General features: G+C 41.9%; 1 protein-coding gene across 5 annotated transcripts; it reads right to left on the bottom strand.

Moving 5' to 3' along the window:
• Positions 1-1,068: 1,068 nt before the first annotated feature.
• On the bottom strand, positions 1,069-25,498 carry itprid2 (ITPR interacting domain containing 2). 5 transcript variants are annotated; one of them, XM_058082047.2, is made up of 22 exons: positions 25,326-25,496; positions 22,735-22,853; positions 22,476-22,646; positions 20,458-20,500; positions 19,202-19,251; positions 19,070-19,126; positions 13,663-13,702; positions 13,487-13,582; positions 12,448-12,595; positions 12,234-12,294; positions 9,024-9,131; positions 8,570-8,936; positions 8,300-8,492; positions 8,064-8,115; positions 5,734-5,813; positions 4,106-5,623; positions 3,942-3,995; positions 2,967-3,091; positions 2,759-2,873; positions 2,530-2,595; positions 2,133-2,450; positions 1,069-2,054 (listed from the first exon to the last, which is right to left on the bottom strand). In XM_058082047.2, exons 2-22 carry the CDS (start codon positions 22,775-22,777, stop codon positions 1,953-1,955), a joined length of 3,807 nt encoding a protein of 1,268 aa, XP_057938030.2. In that variant the 5' UTR covers positions 22,778-22,853; positions 25,326-25,496; the 3' UTR covers positions 1,069-1,952. The 5 variants fall into 5 exon arrangements, with proteins under 5 accessions (XP_057938030.2, XP_057938031.2, XP_057938032.2 ...); XM_058082048.2 differs by having other exon boundaries at positions 19,070-19,123; XM_058082049.2 differs by lacking the exon at positions 2,530-2,595 and having other exon boundaries at positions 25,326-25,498.
• Between the last annotated feature and the right edge of the window lie 1,278 nt (positions 25,499-26,776).

Below are 26,776 nucleotides of genomic sequence, written 5' to 3'. Positions count from 1 at the left end.
TAAATGCATTATTTAAGCTTGGAGCTAACATGCTTATGACACATCTGAGGCTCCTCACAGCTTTCTTTGACCATCAGCCAAGACAACATCCGCACACCTTCACATGAGCTTACCATCACTATCAACAATTCCAGATATTAAAATGTTGAAACAGTCGTTGCCTTTCTTTCAAAAGAAGTCCAATTGACAAATGGGCCAGTTAGCTGTTCAATCGGCGGCTAGGTTAGCATGCACGCTAGCATATTAAGCTTTTATTATCAATACCAAAAGTAGTATCAGTATCAGATTGATTCTAGGGTGATGAGATCGATATGTTTCAGTTTGCTACTGTTTATTCATTCATTTTCTACCGCTTATCCTCACAAGGGTCACAGGGGCGCTGGAGCCTATTCCAGCTGTCTTCGGGCGAGAGGCGGGGTACACCCTGGACTGGTTGCCAGCCAATCATAGGGCACGTACAGACAAACAACCATTCACACTCACATTCATACCTATGGACAATTTGGAGTCAACAATTAACCTAGCATGTTTTTGGAAAGTGGGAGGAGACCAGAGTCCCCGGAGACACGCATGCACGGGGAGAACATGCAAACTCCACACAGAGATGGCCGAGGGTGGAATTGAACTCAGGTCTCCTAGCTGTGTGGCCTGCGTGCTAACTACTCATCAGCCGTGCAGCCCGCTACTGTTTATATTCACAAATTTTGTTGGCCTTAACATGTAGCATGCATGTGCAACAACAACCACCATCACCAATGTAGTTATGGGTAGCTAACAGCTAACACCGATGCTACTCCTATGTGTCATACGCACATTCAACATTCAAGCAGTGGCATTTTTAGTCCTAAACAAATGTTCATTTTACTGCATAAGAAAACAAAAAAAAGTCCTCTATGATTGTTCCTAGTACAAGCAAGGCAGTGATGATGATGAAGGGTGATGGTGGCTGAGAGTGAAATGAGTATTGGAATGAAGGCACAAGTGTGCTGAATGTAAACATTCTCTAACGGACACAATCCATTTCTTGGCTTTGTGAAGTGTGACAATGAGATTTTGTTGTTGTTGTTGTTGTTGTTGTTGTTGTTGTTGTTGAGCCTCCAGCCCAGTGCAGTGAAGGAAAGTTGACATTAGTTGTATTTTGTTTTTAACAGAGGTGTCCAACTTTTTCCAAAGAGCTGAATATTGACAAATCACAACGATGCTTTCCATTTTTCTTATCTTGTACACATAACTATAAACTTTATGTTAATTTATATTATCATTAGTGTCAATTGTTTTGTTGTCTTTGTGCTTTTTTTGTTTGCCTTTTGGATTTTTTATGCCGCACAATAATAAAAAGCAAGCTGCAAATGGCTCTCGGGGCGCACTTTGGACACCTCTATCACATAGTGATTATTTACAGGTATTTATTAGTGTGCTCTGGGCTGATCCAAATAGCAGAGTATGTCAGTTTAAACATCTTTACACCCCAATGTCAGCTTTGTGTTATTAGTTAATTAATACTATTGTAATTATTCTTACCATTATTAGTACCAACAGGTCAACTTTTTATTTCCTTTTTGCTGTTTTTAGGTGGTTTGCTTGTTTAATCACTAATAAAAGAAACAAGCTGGCTGCATCCCTCATTTATAATGAAAGAGATGAGCAACATGATCACTTATTTTTGCAATTTTACACTGCAGTGAGATGAAGGCACAGTCATTCTGACAGGTCCTGGTTCTGGTCACAGTCTTCCTGACAGTGGTTTGATTTTATTATGTTTTTTTAAGTTAAGGCTTTAGCTCAGCACCGGCCCACATCCTGCAGTGCCTTCTCCAGGGCCAGGCGGGTGTGGGAGTCTATCCCATGCAGTGTTACAGACATTCAGTGTTGCAGACCATTAAGGCTGCTCTTACAGTGATACAGACAGGCAGTGGTGGTGCATTCTGAAGTGGAGGGTGTTGCCGCAGAAGCTACTGTCTGGCAGCAGGCAGTGGCGATTGCCGTGGTGACACAGCAGCCATCAACTCATTGAAGATCTCCCGTCGGACCTCCTGGGCAACACTTTCCCTAATCTGATGTACAAATAGTGGATTTAGCTGAAAATTTGAATGACAGTCAGCTCAATATAAATACGACTCAACCTCACTTACCTCTCTGATGAGGTCCTGCAGGTTTTCCCCCTTGACTCCTGCAGCCTGCACCTCTTCCTCATCCTGTAGTATCTCTTTGCCTCCACCCAAGGCTACCGTCCCCTCCTCTGTATCCTCCTCTACCTCCGCCTGTCTGATGGGTCGAGGCGGCGGGGCGGGGGTGATGTTGATGGAAGCCCGGTACACGCCCGGCCTCTGCTCGACAGCCCCGCTCAGTGTGTGACTGGTAGGTGGCGAGGAGGAGGCTGTCGAGGGGGTGTTGTCATCACAGCTGAGCTGTGACTGGAGTAGATACTGCTCTCTGAGGAGATCTGACACCTGTGCATAGCAGCAGTACCACACACATGATGATAGTATTCTTTGGTGTTTGTTACAAAGTGTGTGGATGTGTACTGACCGGCTCCATGGCTTTTAGTGTAGATGTTGTGCACAAATTCTCAATACTGCTACAACCATAGAGACCCTGACAATTATGAGGAAGAATGACAACATTAAAGCAGGTGCTGTTAGTCCCCAATTAGCTTGACAACACAAATGAAACATTTACTGTCTTGTTGTGCTGCAATTTTCACAATATTTTGTTTGTGTATGTGTCCGTGTAGGTGTGCATGCATATGTGCATGTACCTTGCTTGGCCCATTATGCGTCAGCTCCATCACTTTGTCTTCCAGCTGTTGTTCCAGCTCCAGGAGTTCATCTCTGACAGCTGACCTCAGAGACTGAAGGTGCTCCACCTCCAGCCTACACAAACACACACACACAGTGATATGATTCTCAAATCTAACATGTTAGCCCTCCGCTACACAGAAAGATGCAAACAGAGTTCTGGTTCACCTGTCAGCTGGACTTAGGTGTTTGTAGACCAAGGCTTGCTGTTGGATGATTGACAGCTCCAGGTCCATCATCTGCGTACGGAACAAGCTGAGATTCCGTCTCTTCTGCTGGAGGTCAGCAAGTGACTAAAAGACAGCACATGAACGTGAGTGTGAATGGTTGTTTGTCTATATGTGCCCTGTGATTGGATGGCCACCAGTCCAGGGTGTACCCCGCCTCTCGCCCAAAGACAGCTGAGATAGGCTCCAGCACCCCCGTGACCTTCGTGAGGATAAGCGGTAGAAAATGAATGAATGAATGAATATTATTAGGGGTGGCAAATGAAAAAAATAATCAGATTAATCCATTTTAAATAATTAATCATGATTAATCACCACTAGTATGTCTGAAATATGTAAAATTTTATTGTATTCAATTAACAGAAAGATGAGACGAGTTATATATATTTGTATTTATTAACAGCTCCAAACTGAATCTCAATCAGGCTAAAAGATACCACATACCTAAAAATCTGAACATTTGAACGACACTTTAAACTGTATAATTATGAGCAAGGAGGGCTTGCGTTCAAAGACACCACCACGTAAGTTAAGGTAAATGTACTTGTTTTCAGTGTATTTTCCAGTATACATCCGAATTAAGAGCTAAGTGGTAAAAATATTCACTTCACGTTTTTCTTTACCTTCCTGTTTATTTACGCACACATGGATTATAAAGCCGTTTTTGTGATGTTTGGAATGTCCCTGAAAGCATCTCACGCTTTTGTCATGAAAATGAGGTAGTGTCGGTTCCAGGATGAATGGACTAGAGACAGGTGTGAGTTGGAGACTTGGAATTATACTGCTGTTTATGTGTTCATGTTAGAATGAAGTTATGAAAGAGCGTCAGTGGCTTGCATATCTGTGTGGGTACGCTCCACTGCACTCCATCTAAAAGGTGCATTCCATCTAAATGGTGCAGCATTTTCTATTGTACCTGTTGGCTTGACGCTCTGTGTTCAGTGAACACATCAGATGTCTCGTCCTGGTTCTATGTGTGAACAACAGAGATGTTAGGACAAGTACACCACATTGTTGTTGTTATTAAGGGAGAATGACTAAGACTGACACAAAGACAATAATGGACCAGCAATGACCAACCTGGTTTAGACGCTGAACTGTCCCTCTGATGTCATGTAGAACTCTCCTCAGCTGCATCTCTGTACTGGACAAGACTTGACTAGAACTTGGGGACAAACCAGGGTGGGGTCCGAGACCTGGGATAAGTCCCGGGTGGGGGCCAAGACCCAGGCCGGGACCTGGGAGGAAGCTTGGGCCTGGAGGCGCGCTCCCCCGATGCAGAATGTGGTCCTGGTTAATGTCGTAGCCATGGGAACCAAGGTAGGGCGGGGTGTGAGGGGCCGAGTGGTACAGTTGATAACTGTTAGGATGGAAGTGGTGTAATGTGGGAGTGCCTGGGTGAAGGTTCCACAGACTGGTGTACTGGGGGGGTGTGACCATGGCAGGTGGGTGCAGAGGGTGCAGGTGGGATATGTTGGTGGGCTGGGGGAGGAGACTGGGCATGCTGGAATGATGGGGGTGATGAAGGTTTGGGAGGCTGGCGTAAGGATGAAAAGGCGTGGAATACAGGAACGAGGGGTTGATATGGGGGGCGGACAGAGGGGTCTCCTGTCTCAGGTTAGGACTGGGACTTGGACTGGGGGAAAGGAACATGACTGACTGATCAGGAGTCATGCCCTGCTGGAAGCGGCCAAACTGCTCCTGGTTGGACGAGAGATCCGGAACGCTCTGAGTGATCCGGGCTTGGGCACTTCGCGCTGCTGGCCAATCTACAGGAGGACTGGCACATCTTCTTAGTGAGCATGAGGAGTGGATGAGGTGTCGGGGGGTAAGTTTGGGTGGGGCACAGTCTTCTGCAAGAAGCGCTGATTGGTTTGTGGACTTGGAGGAGTGGTTAATGACAAGAGTGGAGATACAGGTGGACGAGGCAGTGGTCTCTTGGTCTCCCGTGGGCTCCTGAATGTACCGGAAGGCGTAGCGGGGCTGGCTACAAGACGTCTGGCCCCGCCCGAACTCAATTTTGACAGATGACACCACCTTGGAGGGCGAGAGCAACGAGGAGGGGAGGGAAGATGACCTGTGCAGGGGGTGTCCGCCTCTGAGCCGCCTCCTGCTTGGGACTGGACACCGATCACTGGAATGGGAGCCGAGCCGCTGTTTGGCCCGGCTTAGTGCATTTAGGATAGGAGAGTTGGAAGCAGGGAGACTAAAAGAAGGGTCTACTTGGGCCCCGTCAGCAGCCTGTTGGGAAGGTTCTGTACCAACTGCAGCCTCTTCCTGGTTCTGACTTTGTTCTGGTTCAGATTCTGGTACCAGATTACTCCCACCCTGCTCTACATCTTGGGTCTCATCCTGTGGACAGTTCTTGGGGAGCTGGTGGGCTGTGTACTGCGGGACCTGCTCGGAATTTCCATCACACTCATCCTCTTCCTGGGAATTCCCAACAGCCTCAGATGCACTAATAGGCTCTGCCACTTCTGCCGTGCAGTCTGGCAGGACGAAGACCGGTTGGTCCAGAGCGATGGGCGTGGAGACATCTTGTGAAGGGTGTGATGTCACCGTAGTCTCACTGTCACAGCTGTCACTACTCTCCTGCACCTGAAGCAACCATTATCATCATCATCAACATCATGAAGTCGTCTACATGCACATACTGTACACACCTAAAGTTACTATTACAGTATTACACAATTAAAGCTCACATAGACCTTGAGGTTGCTGGAGTCAACAGATGGCTCCTCGGCAAAGCCACTGCTGTCAGAATGCTGGCTGGCTGTCCTCAGCAGGTCTGTGGGAGGGACACGTTGGAAAATGTTGGGATTTGTTCTGGATTTTTCCAGCAGGTGTCAGTGTGGTGTATGAGCAGAGGGATAGAGCAAGAGAGAGCGAGAGGGACAGACAGATAGAGAGAGAGAGACTGTCTCAATTTGCCCACTTTTGAGTGCTGGAAGTGGAAGAAATCAGACTGTCTTAGAATAATTGAAGATTTGAGGATTCAATTCGGAGGACTCTGATTTGACTATCAACCTTGCCATTGAAACGTATGAAAACATCATGTGATCCAGACTGTACCTTTCTGACACATGGGGTGATTACATGGGGGTGCCCACAGCTGCTACTAAGCATTTGTGTTACTCCAGAACTGAAAATGATGTGTGTTTAACTTTAAACAGAAGACCTACACTCACTAAACATTAATAAGATAATCGCTCAAGTTGAAGACCAGGATGACTGTCAACACGCACTTATTGACTCATAAAAGGTACTGAACAAATCATCAAATGTAGAAGTACCACACCACCACACCACAGTACAAGCTAAGTGTCTGATTATAAATATAAGTGGGAATGGTATTTTAATAGTGATCATTCTACTGTCTTGTCATCTCTGCTGGAATCTCTGACTGATATGAGAAATGTAAGAATATTACCTTAATACCTTTGTATTAAGGTAACTATAAAATATACCTCTAACAACTATAAATTGTTAGAGGTACCTAGGCTAACATACATAAATATAGTGGTAGTGATTATCATTATTATTATCATTAATTATTATTAATTATTACTTTACAAAAAATAGTAATAATGGACAGCAAGACATCATTGCTTCAAAAATTGGTTTGAGCACAGACCTAAAACCTTGCTTCCTAATGCACAAGACTAGACACACACAAACTAATAAACACGTCTAAAAACCTCAGGTAGGGTTTAACAAGAAGATACTGATGTTTGGGTTGGTCACCTGTCCAGACACAGTCTCAAATTCTTGTTTTTTAATGCATAAGATTAGACACATGCAATCCAGAAAATAAGTAAATGTCACAAAAAAGTGGGCTAATAAATCGACACACAAAGACTGTGGATTTCAGAAAATAACAGATGAAATGATACAGCACTCTACAAGAAGCAATGAAGTCTGGAAAATTAAATAATTAAAAAATAAAAAAATCACAAAATTTTTAACTATAATGATGAAAATGGTAATATTAATGATGATTATAATGATAAAGATTATAACAATAATGATAATGATAATAATAATAATATTACAATGATAATAATAACAGGGGAAACAAGACTGTGGTATGAACATGATTATATTTTGTAAAAAGGGGTAGGCATTTATAAGCTTTTGCTTCAGCCTACTCCTTTTGGGCTTGGAATCAGATAGTTGAATACAAATGGAAAGTTATATTTTGATTGATGTAAGAAATGCACTGTAATGATTCATATATTTGCCCAAATAAAGGAGAAAAAAAAAAAGTATTTTGGTATTTCAGCAGCTTATATCTAAATCAATTTACACTGCAATATATATAGTATATATGTAAACACTATTTAAACAATTTAAGAACAATTTCAATAGGTTAAAATGATCTTAATTTTATATCCCATCTGTATATTTTAATCCAAGAAATTAGGTTGCTAACAGAGTTTTAGCAAGTTATTTCTCAAGCCATGTTGTTCCTACTTTTCTGATGACAGATATGCCCAATTGTCAACGGTGACAGTGTTTCAGATTTGCTCATCTTGCTTTTCTTTGTCACTAAATACAGTATATGAAGGTACTGTTGTTGGACACCTACAATGTTTATTTTTTTATCTGGGTGATATAGCCTTTTACTCTGAGGCGGAAAGAGTCGCAAATGAGGTCTGTTTATTTGTAGGTATCCCTATTAGCTGTGCTCTAGAACAGGAAAAAAACACCAACATTGACCAATTAGTTGACTATGGTCAAAATCGAACAATCAGCCTCGACTACGAAAAGCCCTACTAAGTACTTAAGCGCTAAAAATGAGACAGAGCCAGAGAGCAAGGACTGGTCTTCGATTAAATAAATCATGTGTGACCTGCAAGGCATCAAGTGCTAATGAAAGTCACTGAGAGGCTGTCCAACATGTTTATAGTTTTACTTATGTAACAGATTTACAGCATGGAAATGTTCTCTTCTACTCTGCTTGTCACCAAGTCACTGTGACTATTAGCTTTTAAATCACACATGTACACACAGGTTGGAAAGTGACATCTCGTTTCACCTGACTTCATGGACCTTCTGGATAGAAGAGCCTCGTCTTCGTTACTCAGAATCTGAGTTTAAAATAGAAAAAGAAAAGAAATTAGACCGCATTTCAGTGTGACTAAAGATCACAATTTTTTAAACCTATGTTTGTGCAGTCTTTTGCTCATTTCCCACATGACAACGAGGAGAAAACATCACATGGCACATTCATACCACGCTACACTCGTATGGCCGAACATGTAGGACCCTTACCTCCTCCATGTCAAAGGAGTCTGCCTTCTCTATACGTAAATGAAGAAGCTGCGGCAGGGCTAGAGAGGGAGGAGCTTTGTCAGTGGTAGAGATGATGTTCATTTCGTCCACTTTGGTCGTCTGTTCGTCTGCTCTCTGATTGGCTGGCTGAGAGTCAGGTGACTCTGGCTGATGCTTACTGTTGGGTTCAGGACTGTTGGGAAAAAAGACATCCAAATACTTAGCTTGTCCATGAGCAATGTCAGCATGTCTTTCTGTCTCTCTCCTGACCCGTCTTCTGTCAGGCGCTCTGATTCTCCGTCCCCGTTGGTTTCCTCTGTAACTGTCGCCAAGGAGCAACTGTCCTTCTTGCGAACATGCTTCTGGTTGGCTGAGTCGGCGTGGTGATCATGCTCGGCAGTGTCGCTGTCCTGAGCAGGCCCGTTGTTGGTGTGGCTTTTTGCAAGGTCATCATCGGGCTGACCTTTGTTGGTGGGCTGATTTGATGCTCGGGTGGCCGACAACTCAGGGGACGGTGTCAGCAGGTTGTGTTTGGTAAGGGTTTTCTTCAGCAACTTGGCAGCATTGAGAGCCGAGTTTCTCCTCTTGAGAGGAGGAGGCGATTCCTCTTTGACGCCGTTGCCCCCTCCTTCTCCTCCTGCATGTACATATCAATTAAGACAAAACTTTCCCCAAAAAGAGGCATCTTGAGGACTTGATAGTCATTGGTGGTTGTCATGGTTACCTTGATCCTTGCTGCTGACACTTTGGACCGGCTGACCAGAAACATGACCGTACAGCTGGATGAACTGATTGGCAACAGTGGTTAAGACCTCAATCTGACGGAAGCGACCTAAGAGACAAGAGAAAAATCAGCCCACTAAGGTCAGTTCTTTTCAACCACTGTGCCGTGGCACTCTAGTGTCCCATGAGAGATTGTCTAGTGTGTGGTGGGAAATCTGCCCATTTTATCTCATGGAGCAATTAAATACTCCCCCATTAGATGGCAGCACGTATCTAATGATCTTGTTAATCAGACAATTAGTGTAGTATGGAGAGAGGCGACTGTGAAAAAGATGGATAGATATCAGAAAAGGAAAAATGCTAACTCTGAACTGGGCCGTGTACAAAATTCTGACCCAGAAGAAGGGCTTAGTGGGAGTGGTGATGAGAAGAAAGCAAAAAGAAACTGTTGGTTTTCTTTTGAATTGACTATTAGTGGGGAAAAACGGCACAAAATAGTTTGTGCTTGGTGTACGGGGAGGAAATGGGAGTGGAGCATGAAGTCTTATTGCAGCATATAGAAGTCCGATGTTTATCGAGTGGCAAAGTCTTGGCTCCTGTATATGAGCTGCTTGAGGAGTTAAAGGTGTTTTTGACTCATGAGAGGTGTGACGATGCAACGCTGCTTGCAAGTGAGCAGCGGTGGTATGCATGGCGGATTTCAAAATCTGAAGGAAGCAGCTACACATGAAATGAAACACATGAAAACCTGCTCCCCGATACGAATACAATAAATTCATTCCTTTCAAAGGTGCAGCTCTGGCAATAATATGTGGAAAATTGCAAATTTCCCCACTGAGGGACGAATAAAGGCATATCTTATCTTAAAGTGCCAACCATGACATGTTTCCACTCTACACTGCTACACTTTGTCAGATAGGTAAATCTCAAAAGTTGTCATTTTATTTCAACCACTGAGTGCCTTGAGTGGGTTAGGAACCCATATAGTAGCTCAGCAGCAGTTCTTGGACTTATATTTCTTGGAAATAATTGTACTGCGACAAGATCATCATTTAAATCTGAACTTTTCAGGAGAGATGAACTGAGAGCACTTGAGCTTTTGTGTGTATTTTGTCAATTCCTGCAAGGATATCTGTTTTGTATTCCCTAACAGGTGCATGTTTGACAATAAGCGAGAGACAAATTTGTCATATGAGCTGTTTTTTTTAAGCGTCGGTGTGTTATTTTACAATATTTTCATTGGGTGGTGTGATGCAGGTGTTTTTATTTGTCAAATGTTTCCCATGTCTCAAAAAAGGTTGAAAAGCAATGATCTTGATAAGGAGAGCTGGTAGATGGTATTGTAACTAGGGGTATAAAGGCACATGTACCCATAACACCGTAAGACCAAGGTACGTACCGCCCTGTGATTATGATTCACCAACCTTGTAAAAACCAGTTCCGGCTAGCACCACTTTTTCTAAGCTAGATGAGAACTGGATTGAGACAAGACTGCATAGCATCTCAGAGAAAACGTCAGCCAGTAAAGGTCAGGTACGCTCCGTGCTGGATGGAGGTACACAAATAAGAGCACTATTTAAGGAAGTAAGAATGAGACAGTGCTCCGGTATCTCCACAGTTCAGACGCTTCCTCCTACCACCACTGTCGCTAATCTCCAACACACAAAAACACAACCACAGGACCACTGTTCACAATATACCTGGTGTTTTTGGGTTTTGTACGACACACAATGCCGACTGCTATGTGTGTGTTGTTTTTTTAAAGCAGTCTGAGAAAGGCAGCCATGTTGGGATTGAAGACAGATGTCAGTTGGCCTTCCTTCCTCCTCTGAGCTTGTGTAAGAGGAGCTCGTCTCCAGCAGGATGACGGCTAGCATGCATTCACACCGCCCTCCCCCACTGTCTAAATACTTGTCAGTCTGTTATGAAACACATGCTGTGATGTCATCAAAAGGAACACTGCACAGATCCTGAAGATCCCGATGCCTTCACTGACATCACATTGTCGGCACTGAAGCCTCAAACTCAAAAAAGTCCAAAAACTACATGAGCAAGAACCTGAACTTGTGGGACATGTGACCAAGATAGATGTCCTGCTGACTCGGCTCAAGCACACAAAGCAGAAACAGGAAGTGGGGAATGAGACTTCTTTTTTTCCCCTGTCCACCTCTCCAAAGAGTCTTTTCGTTGCTGAGAATACGTCTTACATAACAAGCATATCCCAGGAACGGATGGAGCAGCAAGAGAATGCCATGGAACAGAAGACGACTTCCAGGCAAGAACCGGAGGCTTTAGTGAGTAATACCTCACTTTGAACTAAAACACAAAGTCCACGCTGCTGGGCATCATGGCTCAGAGAGAACTCTGTTACAGCATCGATAAAGGTCTCACTGGGTCGGACTTCAGCTCACTGAGGGCCATCTCAGAAGCGTGGACTAGGTAGACTTCCAGACGCTTTACATTTGTTTCCTTGTGAGAACATGATGCTAAGGTCTGTTACCTCATGAGAACATGTAAGGTGAAGCTTCATTACATGATAACCAAATGACACCAGGGGCTCAGATGCAGCAAAACCCGTCCTTCAGGTTGAAAAACTTGGAATGGCTTGTGCTCAGTCTTCAATTTCACCAATGTTGATCAATGTCCAAATTTGGTAAATCAACGTGGCCCGTGAGTAAAAAGGTTTACCCACTTGTGGTCTAGGGTGAGTACACACGAAGTCTGTGTACCTAATGAAATGACAACTCATTCAGCTTTTCTTTTACATGGGATCTTTGGCCGAGTCTTTTATAGCAGCATGACAATAAAACTGTCATGAAGAAAAGAATCAACTGTTTAGGGTTTAAAGTGAGCTATGAAAGTTCAAAGGAGAACTTAGCCTAGGTTCTAAATGGGTCAGAACAAGGGTAAGGTGGTATCTTATTGATGTCAACACATGACCTTAGAAGGACATGAAGGACAAACATGTTCAATTAGCCAGGAAGCAACTTCACACACACAGGACAGCCAAAAGAGGCCAGATCTCATTGGTGTGTGAGGGACAAACAGATCTTTGTCCTGGCTGGCTGTAGTTGTCCAGGCAATTGGCAGAGAGCCCAAAAAGGGAGAAGGAGCCCACCAAACAGCACAAGCAAAGTCAGAACAGGAGACAGCAATTAAGCATTTAGGAGCAGCAAGTGTTGTGTCGACGGTGTGGACTGGCGGTACTAACTTGTCAGAGCGAAGTCTGGGTTCTCCACCTCCATGCGCTGCAATTGAGCTCCCAAGTAAACCTGTAGCACATACAAGGGAATAATACCATTTAGACAATACTGTATTTCAAGCTAATCTGCAATTCCTACACCTAATAACTGAGTGTAGGATATGTACCATCATTTTATTCTTAATGGAAAGTTCTGAAAATCAGCCATGCTCAATAAACATACCTTGATGTCGATGCCACGTGCTGAGGACGAGCTGTCGAAGAACCTCGAGGGAATTCGGGAGGACATGTCTGGTTCATCTCGACCGAAGCCAAGATTAAGGAGGATTTCCTCCGGGTCTTCCTCATAAAGGTCGAGCAACTCGGACACGCTGTGGACGAAGACACACACACACACACACACACACACACACACAAAAGTGATGAGGCAGAGGAGATGCTGTTCACTAGTATTACAGTAAGGCCAATAATGATTAGTCTGAGAAGAAGGTGAAAAACAGTGTCTGGGGGGCCCATAAAGTCTGAACACATAGGCACTGGTGCACATATTATACAACTATGAAAAGAATAGTACAGTAGTAAAGAATGATATTTTTGGATGTCAAAAATATTGTGTTAACAGCGGTAACACATTTTTTTCATTTATTATGTTAACGTTACGTTACGGCAGACAAAGCTACAATAGCGTCCCCACAGAGTCTGACATTCTTTCATAACTTTATTCTGACCTCAACACATCAACAGCAGTGCAATTCCAAAGCAGTAATAATAATGCAGTTAGTGTGTGTTCAAATGTTCTGCTATTTTCAAAGAGGGTAGCATTAGGGAAATACTGTCATTTATCTTTCTGTTCATAAAATACGGCAAAAATTGTCGTATCTCACACATAGTGTAGTGCCAAATGGAGATTAAAATTGATTAATTAATTTGAAAAATGATTAATTTGATTAACATTTGTAATCATTTGACAGCCCTATTTTTTATTTTATTTATTAATCAATATCTGTGAAATTCAACTGAAGGTATGCACATTATTTGTGTAAATTATGACTATGACTTTAGGGACAACTTCTATAGGAAACAGTTTTGACCTGTCCAAAAACACACCAAAAAGACAACAGGGAAAATCTAACTCCACATGAACAGGTGAATGTGGTCTTGAGCGTTTAGAAACCAGTACAACTGTAAATAGTTGAAAAACAGTTCACTGTTTTTATTCAGTTATGCTCTTCAGGGGATCAATCACCCAATCAAGTACTGACCTGGACACGGTGCTGCTCTTGCCTGACCCAGTAGAGTTCATACTTCTTCCTTTTTCTTTGTACTGACTCCTTTTCTGATTGGCGGCGAGACCACCGCTGAGGGGAGGAGTGTAGCAGGAAATGAGCATGTGAACAGAGGGAATCTAGTTTCATGAATTGACAAGAAGCGGACTCACCAGGATCCAGTCTTCTTGTTGCTGGATTGAAGATGGTCAGCTGGAGACACACACACAGGTCAACATGAACATGACAGTTAGTGTGTTCGAACTGAGACATATGGCAAAATGCAGTGCACAGTCAGTAACTCAATGCACTTAAAACAGTCAAAATGGTGAATTAGCAATGATGGACATGCCCTCAAATGCCGTCAATAGTTTTGCCTATGCAGCAGAAGGGGAGGGACTAACTTGAAATAATGGAGGTGAGGAGTAACCCATAGCACACAACAGTCATTTCCAGTAAGTGTGCAACAACAGTAACAGATTTGACTACACTGTCAAAATATGCACACTCAGGACTTAGTACAGTACATAGTATACAGGTACTTGACTTGTACTGACAGAAGCATTCCACTTGAGACAGCCTTTGTTTGTCCATGGTTCATGGAGGATGATGTAAAATAAGATTGCGCCATTTTCATTTGTAGGGGGCAGGGGGCCATGACTCATCCCTGTTACTTAGCAGACGACTTTCTCCTTGACAGAGAAGTAACAGTCAGACGAAACGGTACAGTTTTCAAGGGAATAGGAAAAAATATCTTTCCTTGGTATCTGCAGCAGAAAACATACATTGTTCTTGCCAAATCCCGCTTGCTAACTAACTAACTAACACGAAACCAAAACAATACCTTTCACCTTCACGGTTTGGGGCTTGGCAGAAGTAAACAAAGTGTTAATTTCCTGGAGAGATTATTGATCACATTCCAAACCTAACCACCTTTGAAATATTTGTAGTCTCATCAAGATGTACAAAGGTGTGAAAATCATGCAATGGCTTATATCAGGGGCAGGTCTACATGCTGTCTAGAGCTTGCTATGATGTCATGATGGATTCCTCAACCCTACAGTCCTTGATTCATAACCTCGCAAAATTTGTCAATCTCTGATTTGTTCTTATTTGGGGAAAAACACTTTCCCATTAGGCAGTGATTTCCAAGGTGGACCGTAAATATTCCAAACAGACAAAGAAGAAACAAATCTTGCTGCGTTAAATGCAGCAAGTAAAGCATGGCAGATATTGGGAGAGGAACTCCAACAAAACGTAAAGCTGACAGTGAATCACATCACATCAACTCTATACCTCAAAGTATTAGCTTCTGACAGAATGAAGCTGAACAAGTTAAAATACAAACAACACATTCTGAGTACACAATGCTGAGTTATTCAAAACAAAATTTACCAACACAGCCATTTTGCAGCATGTGTCATAAACATTGGAATATAAAATTGCTAGAGTTGCTAAGTGTAAAAAAAAAAAACAAAAAACTATGTATTTATGACATGTCTAGGAATTTTGCCCTGCAGGTGGATGAAGATACTGACAGTGGCAAGAAATGTTTATGAATGGATTATGTCAGGTTTATTGACACTAATGATATGAGGGAGAATAAGCTGCACCAACAGGGTATAGGCAATGGCAGGGGAACAAGTAGGGATGTAGGTGCTCGCCAAGCGTGTCTCCCCTGCCGTAGAGTGGACTCATTGAATGTTCCACAAAGTGTTTCAGTTTAACATTCACACATTGATGCTGCCATTCATTCATTTCTGTTTAGGCAAAGCTTGGGAACTACTGCCACATGAAATCCCGGAAACCTAATGAATATGTTTCAAGGTAAATTATTGTTCAGGCAGCATTTTAAGTAACTAAAAAGTTAAGTTCATATTAAGACAAAGTGGTCTTAAAAAGATACAGAATGTCTTGTGTTTTCTTTTCCAGCCTGTCGAAGCCCGTCTCACTAAGCTGAAATCCTTTTTTTCTCCTTGCATGCAGCGTGTTCTTCTCAGAAGACCATAATAAAGACAATACACACCACTGCGAGGCAACACACACAATGCACCCCGTGGTGAAGCAGCCTCTTATGGTAAAGCACTTGGTCCATCCTGAAGCCTCAACTTCATGAATTGCCTTTCCATCCTATTGATGCATGATGACTGCGGTAATCCTTCTTGTATCATCTTAGCATCTGTTTAGTCGCGTGTGTTAGACTCAAGCAGGAAGTAGACTGAGCCCCTCCAGTCAAAAAGCAGCTTACATTCTATTATCTATGAAGTCATCTTCTCAAAGCTGCCATCTTTGTGCAGGTACCTTCATGCTTACCTTTGTTTTCATTTCAACAACCCTGGACTTGAACTCTCAGAGACACACAAAGACTCCACACAAAGCTCTGCACGCATCTGGGATCAAAACTTCTCAACCTATGAACTCATTAGTCTCCACTGAGTTGTGCTTTGAGAGCTTCGACACAAAACCTGCACCTCGATTCGTACAATTCCATACTAAATCTGAGTCCTTACCGGAAATTACCATCTTTTTGATATACTATATTTACTCGCTTGCCCGACAAAAGTCATTAGACACTATAGTTGGGAAAAACTGAGTTACAGTTGACTAGATCACACTGCAGTGCAGCTAATTGACAATTAGGTTAGATTAGATTAGATTCAACTTTATTGTTATTGCTCATGTCACTGGTACAGGGCAACAAAATCAGTTAGCATCCAACCAGAAGTGCAAATTTATAGATACCTTATTAGTAAATAAATGAAGAAATAGAAGAGAGCTGTAAATGGACAGATATATGTACAAACTATAACAGGCTATGACTATGATACAGTGTGGATATAAATGACTATAGTATGGATGCCTCCAAGAGAACATGAGGAATCATGTCCTGTTGCTGCTCTCATGTGATGCGTACGTATATTGACACTGGTGCTGGTTCACTATGACCTGTTCATGTGTTGAGTGACAACGTGATTACAAGTGTTAAAAGGGAATAAGAATATGATAGATTATATAATATGATAATATGATGTTTTCAAGTTGGAGTTGACTTTCATCTCGCATCCTCGACCATGTTGTGTTGAAGAAAAACAGATGACGTTTCTCGACATGACACTATGAATCAACATTCACATGTGGGGTGGGATGAGTTTGAATGCTTGGAGTCAACATTTGGACTCATCTTCATGCGATTCTTTTTAATACTTACATGTACGTATCACTGCATATTCCCCGGTGAACTTTAAACATCATCCCAATTAACCTGAACAAGCTCTATACAGGCATGAGAGTAACAACATGTCTTACACCCCAGTATCAACCATGCACATTTTGATGCCCAAGCAAAGTCCTTACAAAATGAAGTAATGTCGCCCCAGACGCTTTGTCTCGATAGAGGCAGAAAACTGCTGGAGGACACATGGAGTCCAAAAAAAGTAAACATGAATTGAACTGTCAGTGTCAGACATTCTGCCGCCTGAGTGAAGAAACACACACAAGACTAGTGAAGCATGATGACAACAGTCCAATCAATAGGGCTCTCTGCAACTTAAGTCAAGCGACTTTAACTAGTATGTGTCCATCAAGTAACAAAGTCCAGTTCTCCAGGGTACGGTAAACATAGATGCCGCAGGATAGCGATGGTGGGTCCACTACCATTATATTAGGTCCCCATTCCCCCAAACTACACCCCTGCCCTCCTAAACATTTTGTATTGATTCAGATCACTGTATCTGTTGAAATAAAAACAAACATTCATCCTCTGAGCAATCATTGTGCACACATTGTGTATTTAGTATATTGTGTTGCTCTCCACACAGAAGCAGACCACACACATGCACGCTTGCAAGGAGAGATGTCCGAGTGAGGCTAAGGTGCCTCTGAGATGAGGTTGGGGGTTTTTCTCAAGTGTTCTCACACAAGGACATTCGAACTGTGCTAGACTTGGGAACGATTCTCCCTCCCTTCTCCTGGCCCCCACTGGCCCGCACTCAAGCTTGTTTGCTTGTCCCATCACTTTTGCTCTGTTGTTTTTTTGTGTAGCCGGCGCTGATGAGGTCACTACGGCAATAATACGGCAATAATTTTCATTGTTTGTTATTATGCATATATTTAGTTTATTAAGAAATGTGTGGGCTTATATCAGAATGTTCAATATGTTCTGTGCACAAAAAATTATTTGACCTTTGGTATATTGTAAGTCATGTGACACACGTAAAACTACACGCGTAAAAGTACTTAGTGGTAACCGGAAGTACTGTGTGGTAAGAGAAGCACATGAAAGAGTAGAACGTCGAGAGAGAGCAAGAGCAAAGAAGTATTTTCCATTCCTGTACATTCTACCATTGGTCTGCCTGGTGAACACAGTGAATATAACTTTGTTTAAAACTGTCTTATTTGTTGTATTGATTGACTTATAAGAGTAGTGCATGTAAATGCAGTTTTTGCGATGTCCAACAGTGTTTCACAATGCTTCAATGTCCTGCAATGGCGTGTGAACTCTTTACCAGGATAGTTACATCTGGCTTTGTGGATTATTTCCAGTATTGTTGTCGTTTTGATTATTTCTACTGTGCAAGTGTTGTAGAATTGCTAATTTCATCATTATCGCGAAACAGCATGAAACAACAACAACAATAGAACTGCCTAGTTATAGAGCATTACAATGTGTGCACAGTGACGTCCTGTTCAGACAAGGTAAGCTTCACCATAAAGGCATTGCAGTATTAAAAGGATAGCTCAAATTTTTTAACATAAAGTTGTATGACATCCCCATCAGCAGCATATTGCATCAACAGTGACTTACCACCCACTCCGTCCTGTGAGCCAAGTTCTGGTCGGATTTTGGTCATGAGGAACTTTCATTCCCATTGTAACACAGTATTGACACAGTATTGATATTCTCATGTCACATCCGCAAATGTGGAATAGATACGCAACAATGGACCCGCATAAATAGATAAATTAATGCAGAGCGATTGTGATGTGATTGTTTTTAGAAGAGGTATTTTTCTGATGCAAATGCATTACTCTTTTGAATGCATCTTTACTTATGTGGCCCCACCAACTAACCAGAACTACATTCCTCATCAACAAAATCCAACCAAAACTCGGGTCAGGGGACAGAGTGTGGGATAAGTCACCTTTGATGCACTACCCTGCTGATGTGGGATGTCATACAACTTCAGGTCAAAAATTCTGAACTATCCAAAAAAATTCAGCCTAAATATGTGTAGGTAGAAAGCTATATAATAGTCTTTATTTGTGCACACTGTACAGCAACGCTAATTAAAGCACATGAATGTAACAGAATTAATCGTAGGCAGTTTTATCAAAGACGCATCTGGTCAGTTACATCACAGCTTCAAGATGATTTTTCACAAGTTACCACTTGGCCAAGAAGCTCACTAGCGATCTTGTTTAATCATTAAACACACCTGTCAGCCCAAGTGAGTGTACGATTGGTGTTTAGCTAGCAGACCTGACGCTGACGCTTCTCATACTCGAGCACTGGCTACGTGACAACGAATCTGACTGACTGTCGGTGAAGGAAGAAGAGAAAGCTAGAAAGTTGTTACCGACCTTCAGCTCCCAGGGAAAGGTCATCTTCAAAGCTGCAGCCGTTCCTCAGCGCTCCTGCTGTCACACACAACAAGAAACACATTGCTTAAAACGATTTAAAAACAGTCAAAAGTGAGAAGTGAGACATGTTACCTTTGCTTGGAGACGCACTCTGGTCATCTAGTGAGACAGCCAGTGGTGTCCTGTAATTAAACAAATGAAATAAACCATGGCTGTGTGGAACTGTGTTTCTACTTGACATTACTCTGACATCATCATTAGCATGCAGTACATTCAGCTTGATTGTCGAGGCTAGCTGCTATTGCTAAATGACTGCTTCAAGTGAAGGAATGCAGTAAGTTAGGTGCTTGTAATCACCAGGATCTTTTCCAACTATTGCAGGCTAATTGCTTGTCAAACAACAAATCTGTCACTCACACCCTAACTGGTCAAACACACAGCTTGAGCTACCTGCCTGCCATGCCAATGCACGCTAAAAGTGGCTAACTTCCTGTAAAGCGTATGCTAATGTTGTCACACGACCTGCCAGTAAGGAAGGCTTGAGTCAAATAAGCCTCATCATCAGGCCATATGCTCACAACCTGGAGCACCATACCTTGCAGAGGCTAGCTAACCCAGTCTTACCTGTCAGTCAGGCTCGGGCAAGCTGTGGTGTTCGCGAGCAGGTCACTTGTCGTGATGGACTGGTGACTAGGCCAGACCAGACAAGACCAGACCAGTTGTCCCAGACAGACTAGTACTCCGCAAGTGAGCTGGACGCTAGTAGGCTGTTACGCAACCTGACGCGCTTATCAATGGGACAAACTTCATGCTAGCCTTCCACAAACACACGCATGCACCAACATTTGTGTAAGCATGCGCAGCCGCAGTGTTTGCACGTCCTTCTGCTTTTCCGCCAGCAGCCATGACGGCCCCGCAGCTCTGTCCTGTGGCCGTTGTCAAGGTAATGAGTAATTCCTTTACTTAGCATGCCACACAGAAAGATGAAGTTGTGTGCTATAACACCTGTGTGTGCATGTATGTGTGATAACAGTGTTGACTCAGCAGAATTAACTCCTCCTTTGTTGACTTGCTCTTTTCTGCCTTTCTTTACATCTTTTGACAGCTTCTTCTTTGTCTTCACAGTCTGACGGGCGTTGGTCATCTTGCCTATGTGTGTGTGTGTGTGTGTGTGTGTGTGTGTTTAATGTGTTGTATATCTAGACAAAGGCTGTGTTGGTTCTACGTCAGCAGATGATAACACAACACAACCCACACGCACACACACCTTGAGATGTAAAAACATTAATTAAGTAAGTAAGTGACGTCATCCCAGCTGTCAATCAAAGCAGTATCTCCATATTGTAGCAAAGCAGAGATAACGTGAGGTGATGGGTGATGAAAGTTACCTGCATTGGTCGAGCCAGCTGGTGATCTTGTTGGGACTGAGCCCTGGGCAGAGAAATTAAAAGAAAGTAAAGACAGGAGAGAGAGCGGGAGAGAGAGAGAGAGCGAGAGAGAGCGACAGAGAGAGAGAGAGAGAGAGAGACATTAAGGAAACAGGTTTAAAAATAAATGATTATGGCATAAGAAGCTTCCGGCATGCTGGCTAATGGTTTTGCAAGCACTCCAGTGGACTGTGTTTACTTCCCCAAACGTTTGTTTGTTATGTTTTATTATTATTTTTTTTTTACATATCCCGTTTGAACAAGAAGCTTCCAAAGACGGGCAAAAGAGTCGCAAAGCTGCTGGGCGCAATCGTGACGTGTTCAAACAAGACGCCGATCCACACGCTGCCAGCATTCCCGTGATGACAGCGCCAACAAGGAAATATTTTACTGGCTAAGTATCCACTGCACTACCATGCTTAAGTCTGCTAAATCAGCAATCAGGGGTGTCCAAAGTACGTCCCGGGGGCCATTTGACATCCTAAAATTTGCCAATTTACGGCACATTGTAGAAATAAAGTTAAATACAACAAAAAAAGGCGTACTATATTGTGAAAAAGATCATACAAGTACATAAATGTACAAAATTGGTTCCAGACCCAATAGTGACAAATGGCTCAATTTTGGCTTACAATATTGAGACATTACTGAAACATTATTGAATTCAATCTCATGCCAAAACAGGAAGGTGGTGTTAGTTGATCACACTGCGTCTTTGAGAACTATGGTGAAGAATCACGTCTTCCATGAACGTAAAAGTAACCTTAATTGTTAATTTATCCCCGTCATTCATCATTTATATGTATTTATGTAAGGGCTATCAAAGTTAAGGCATTAATGTTATGTTAGGGTTAGCGATTTAGAATCGAAGTGCCACAATTATGCACTTTAGCACTCAAAGTCATCAAATCTTACCTTTATGTATTCCCACATAGTATCACACTTGGGAGCAAATAAGAGGTGAAAGAAAAAGGGGGAAAATACATTCAAATACATCCATACATCCCTCTGTGCATCGGGAACAGTGCATCGGTGCGTTTAACAACCATCAAAAAATTAGGACAACTCGCAGCTCGCATTCAACATTCAAAAACTGTGGGATTTCTAATTAAGAGTTACATTATTGTAATACAATAATATTTACCATACTATAATGATTAATTTCTATGTATTTTAATGTGTTTTAAAATACAGATAAAATTACATTGAGTTTGAAATTTGGATTAAATTTTGGATTAAATGTTTTATTTGTTTGTTTTATGTGTTTTAGGTATTTTTTAAATTTTTTGTAGGTATTTTCATGAAGGAAACGTGCATTGAGGCAATGTTCCTAAATAGCCTTTTTCTACTCACAAACATTTAGAATTTAAAGCCAGTATAATAAATAAAACAAATCTTATTTTGAGCTGAAACAAATAAATGTGTCTGTGTGAGAGGTCTCACTCGCTCACATATTGTATTTACTGAACATTTGTGGGCGAGTTTAAGAGCTAATATGCTAATAATAAAGAAAAATAGTAGTTATACAAAAATATGCTTGCTGACTGTATTGTTTTAAATAATGGCCCATAGATCCGAAATCGATACCTTTTCATTAAAATTTTATTTTAGTTGCACATCGAATCGTTTACCACAAAGAGATTTCCCCTACTTAATATAGATAAAAAATGTATTTCTATCTGGATTAAATGTTATTAATTGCGAGTTAACTGTGTACAAAATGTGATTAATCACGATCAAATATTTTAATCAAATGACAGCCCTAATTTATATGCATTTAGAAGTTTTTATTAATTTGATTTACATGATTTCTTATGGGATAAATTGATTTTGGTTTCAGTTAGAGGCGGACCTACTGGAATGACTTAATGATGCTAACAAATGGTCCACTGTACTTATTCCAGTGTACTTATGGAAGTTTTCAATTTCAGCACAGCCCGTGTGTGTGTGTGTGTGAAAGTGGCAGTGGTGATTTTCACCTGGTTCTTCTGAGGTTCTCTGAGAGTCCACATCAGTACCCCTGCAGTACCCCGGTTGGACGGGGCTAGAGGACTCTGGTTTCTGCGTCTCCTGCCAGGTGGACTCTCTACTTTTGGCCCAGGCGCGGCGCCGCAGGGAGGCCAGGCTGCAGGCCGGTGGCCCACTAGGCTCTGACGATGAAATAAATCCAATACAGACTCAAAGCATTGAAGTTATCAAGGATCATCAGGTCTGCTTCACAGCCCTAACATGTCCCACCTGGAGCGGGGACAGGGTCAAGTCCAACGGTCTCCCTCTCCATGTGGACTGCCAGTCAGAGCATGCGGTCCAGCTTGGAGACTGAAGTCGCAATGGTAACATCAACAGCAACAACACACCTGCAAGGGGACGACATATGATTGGACATCAGGGCTTCTGGTTGTGGGCGTGGTACCCAGAAAAGACAACAACAATAACACAACTCTGAATGAACCACAAGAGACAAAGGAGCAGAAATAGATGCGCTTCAGACAAAAAACGAATGAGAACGTGTGAAACAGGAAACAAGTGTTTACAACAACCAGCACAACAACTTCCTGTCTGAGAAGGACCAGGAAACACAGAGGCGGTGGTGGGGAAAATGTAGGGACGGGTGATTTTCATATACAAATTTAACATGAGAGCACACACACGTACACACAAACAAGAAAACACAGGGACTTTAAAACGTCACAAATCCACCGGGACAAACTTTGTTGATTATTGTTGTCATTATAGTCAAACCTCTCAGTTCCAACATAATCTCTCAAAAAGATTCTCCATTACTGCACAAACTGGATGGACAGCTAAAATCACATAATGGACGATGGTGTTACTACCGTCTTCTTCTTTGAGTTCTACGCATATTGAAAGACTCATGCTTTGTCTCCAGTGGAATACGAGGAGGCAGTCAAAACTCATGATGAAAAATCAAAAAGATAAGGATTTTCTACATGAGTCAGATACAGTCTGCACAGTTTCTGCCAGTTTCTGTTTGTGAGGATGTCGCCAATAATATATATATAATGTTGAAGAAACATTTATTATCCACCATGACTTTCTATAGCCCATATAACGTCTTTAATGTAAGCATGACATCATTAATCTTGCTAATCGGACAATAAAATGTCATACGGGAGGCACTTGCAGTACCACTGCATCCTGAAGACATCAGGCGTGGGCAAGCTCGAAGGTGCTTGTCACTGCAGTTCTTCCATAGAGGAAAAAGGCAATTTTTTTTACAGCATTTGCACCAGCTAGTAGAAAGTCAAATGCATTCAAGATATTTTTATGCTCTCCTGAATGAATTTCACTGCCAAGAAGGATTATATAACCAAGCTCACCAGGAGGTGATCAGACTTTTAGACATAGACATAGACTTTCTTTATTGTCATTGCACAATAACACAGCAGTGAAATTGCCAAAGAAATGTCGTTGCCTGGCTCCCGTGTAATAATAAATAATAAATAATAATGTGGAGAATAAATAGATTACATCAAATATGAACAACAATGTACAGCGTAAACAGTAATTTGTACAAATAATTTAAATAATTTAGAATAAATAACAATAATTTAGGGTGGCTACGCTAGCTGACACAAATACACTTATACACTCATAGGATTTCCATCAACACACATCATTAAGTACACTGTAGTTCATGAGTCCGCACATTTTGAAAGTGTAGTGCTGTCCCAAATCCATTACTGTCATTGCGCACTCACGGGAAATGACTGTTGCAGTATTTACCCGCTTCCTCTTTGTCTGTTCACTAGTTTCCGCTGCTATGGGGTTACTCCTGAGCTGCAATTATTTCAATTTAGTGCCTAACCAAGATGGCAACTAATCATCAGTGTCCAATACCACTCACCATTTGGAGTGCAACATCAGCACTGTGCTGCACTTGTCATTGTGACAAAGTGTAAGTACAAATCAAGACACAACCACGTGATTCAAACAAACACAATGCCTTGTCGTTAAAAAAAAAAAGTCTTCTTGATTAGTTTTGACAGACAAATTCCAATTCATACTAATTTAGAGTCCTTGGACTTCTTCCCATAGTTTTTGATTCTCTTGACATTAAAATAGAAGTAAAGGAGGGCATGGGATGAATGTACACCACATCAGGGCACATCAACACAACACTATAGCACTAACAGACATGCTGAACCAATGTTTGACCCACTTATTCCTAAGTGAAGTAGGAAATACTATATGTCAAATATTCGATGACAAGGTGTAAGGTCAACACAACCACATTGTACACAATGACCACCAAAAACAAATCAATGACAAACACATGCAGTGCACTACATATGAAACTTTAGCTTTTAAAGCAAACATAACAATGTCTTTGAAACATTTACGAAACCAAAAATGTTACTTCGTACCGATATTGAACCTGTTCGATGGAGAGTCAACAACAAGTGCCTCTAACGAGTTTTCATTTTTTTTAGTGTTCACGGTCACCAACCAGTTTGTTGTGACATTCAAAGTCTTCAGAACGACAACGAATTCGTCCTTACTTTTAAGTAGTTTGTAGACTTTAACAGTTTAATAATTGACATATTAAGAAGTTTGTCCTGACGTCAAACGTCTTTAAAGTAGTCATTTTTAAGCGCGACCAACTAAGCTATCGGTGACTAAACAAGTGTCTATAACTAGTTTGTCCACACATTTTGGAAACGTCACAAACTAGTCTGTCAAAATCTAAAAAAAAAAAAATTAAAAGCGTCATTAACAAGCTAACCTAGTGTTAGCTCGGGTGATAGTTAGCTTGTCACGGTCAGGACTGCGGTTTAGCGGTGCCTAGAGAGTGTCGCTATCCTCACCTTCATGTTGGTCCACACGACTTGTCTCTTCTGCCCAACTGTCAAAGACGTCCAAACTTTCCAGAGACGTCCCACATTCCTGCTTCCGCTTCCTGATGGCCGCAGCAGGCGGGTGGGGGCGGGGAAACAGCGACCTCTGTCGGTGCATAAACAGCATTACAGCTACACTTTACCGCTGCGCGCGCTGTTTTGATAATATAGGTTCTAATATTGTTATTAAATAAAGATAATTAACATTTAGCTACGTCTTGTCTCTTCTGACAAATACGTCCAGACTGTGCAAAAATGTCCCGGCACCATTCCTGCCTCAGCAGGCAGGAAGAGGGCGGGGTAAAGGCGAGATGGCAGCAGTACAGTGTACACTGGCCATTATTGTTGTGTGTGCGTGTGTGTGTCGAGGTGTGTGGGTGAGCGAGAAAAAGAGAGAGAGGGGAGAGACAGAAGTGGGGGTGGTGACGTCACTTTCTTTGCACATGCATGTTGCCATTGTTACTTTTTCAAACTTTTGCGTCATTACTTATGTGTTTAATAATGGTACTCATCTTTAACCACGAGGTGGCAGCAAAGACCATCACAGTGCTCATGCGCGGTCAAGGCAAGACTTCTGCCTTATGGAACGGTATTGTTGACTTTTGATTGGCACTATCGAACAGGTGTTAATTTATGTAATTATTGTGACCCTCTCGGGTAGCTAAATAAGGTAACCAAAATATAAACTTTCACTTTCATACAAATTAATACATTATTACATAATACATTATACATTATTATTATGAGTGTAGTAGTGTGATACCACACATGGTACTACAGTGATAGTACAAATGTATGTAACAATCCAATACCAAGTAAATAAAGGGCGCATGTGGACATATTTGTCTCATAGTAGAACCAAATATGATGAAAATGTGCATTTTGTTTAGACGTGTTGGTGAGTATTCTCATTCATAGAGGTGATTGTATTCTCCTAACTGGACTTTTCAGACAATCTGAACAGCCCAGTTGAAAACGATGGAACGCCTTGAAAATGTTTACACCAACATCAAATCATTATTACTTATTAAAATAAAAAGGCTCAATCGTGCTGTTTAGCTTTAGCAGCTATCAGGTAATCTGACCTGGCATTATTCACATTCATCTTGTTGTTACCGTGGTGATTGTTGAGCTGCTTCACAGGAGACATATCTTTTTACTCTCTTTTCTGCTTTTCCTGTACCGTTCAGTTTTAGCATATGTGGCCTCTGATGACGTGACAGAAGTCAAGAAGTCTACTATAAATAAAATGTGTTGTTTGAGATTGTGTGATTGTGTGAACTGTGTGTATGTGTGTGTGTGTGCGTGCATGCGTGAGCCTGTGTTAAACATTAGCCGCCAGATGATCCGCGCTGATCAAAGTTCTTCAAAGTTGCCTGGTAACCTCCTAGCAACCACTTCATCATTGTCATCCTCATCAT

The sequence above is a fragment of the Doryrhamphus excisus genome, linkage group LG12, assembly GCF_037039965.1.
Source record: "Doryrhamphus excisus strain RoL-2023G ecotype Guam linkage group LG12, RoL_Dexc_Guam_v1.1, whole genome shotgun sequence".
Classification (NCBI taxonomy): Eukaryota; Metazoa; Chordata; class Actinopteri; order Syngnathiformes; family Syngnathidae; genus Doryrhamphus; species Doryrhamphus excisus.
Note: the sequence above shows the minus strand (reverse complement) of the source record. Positions and strands in the feature narration are given on the sequence as shown.

What these genes read in the sequence shown, in the direction of transcription:
- itprid2 (XM_058082047.2), bottom strand. Translation starts at nt 22,777, where the DNA reads ATGGAGAGGGAGACCGTTGGACTTGACCCTGTCCCCGCTCCAG. An exon ending in GAGAACCTCAGAAGAACCAG is followed by an intron (nt 20,501 to 22,475) that starts GTGAAAATCACC and finishes TTCTCTGCCCAG; the next exon opens with GGCTCAGTCCCAACAAGATC. An exon ending in AGCTGGCTCGACCAATGCAG is followed by an intron (nt 19,252 to 20,457) that starts GTAACTTTCATC and finishes GTTTAATTACAG; the next exon opens with GACACCACTGGCTGTCTCAC.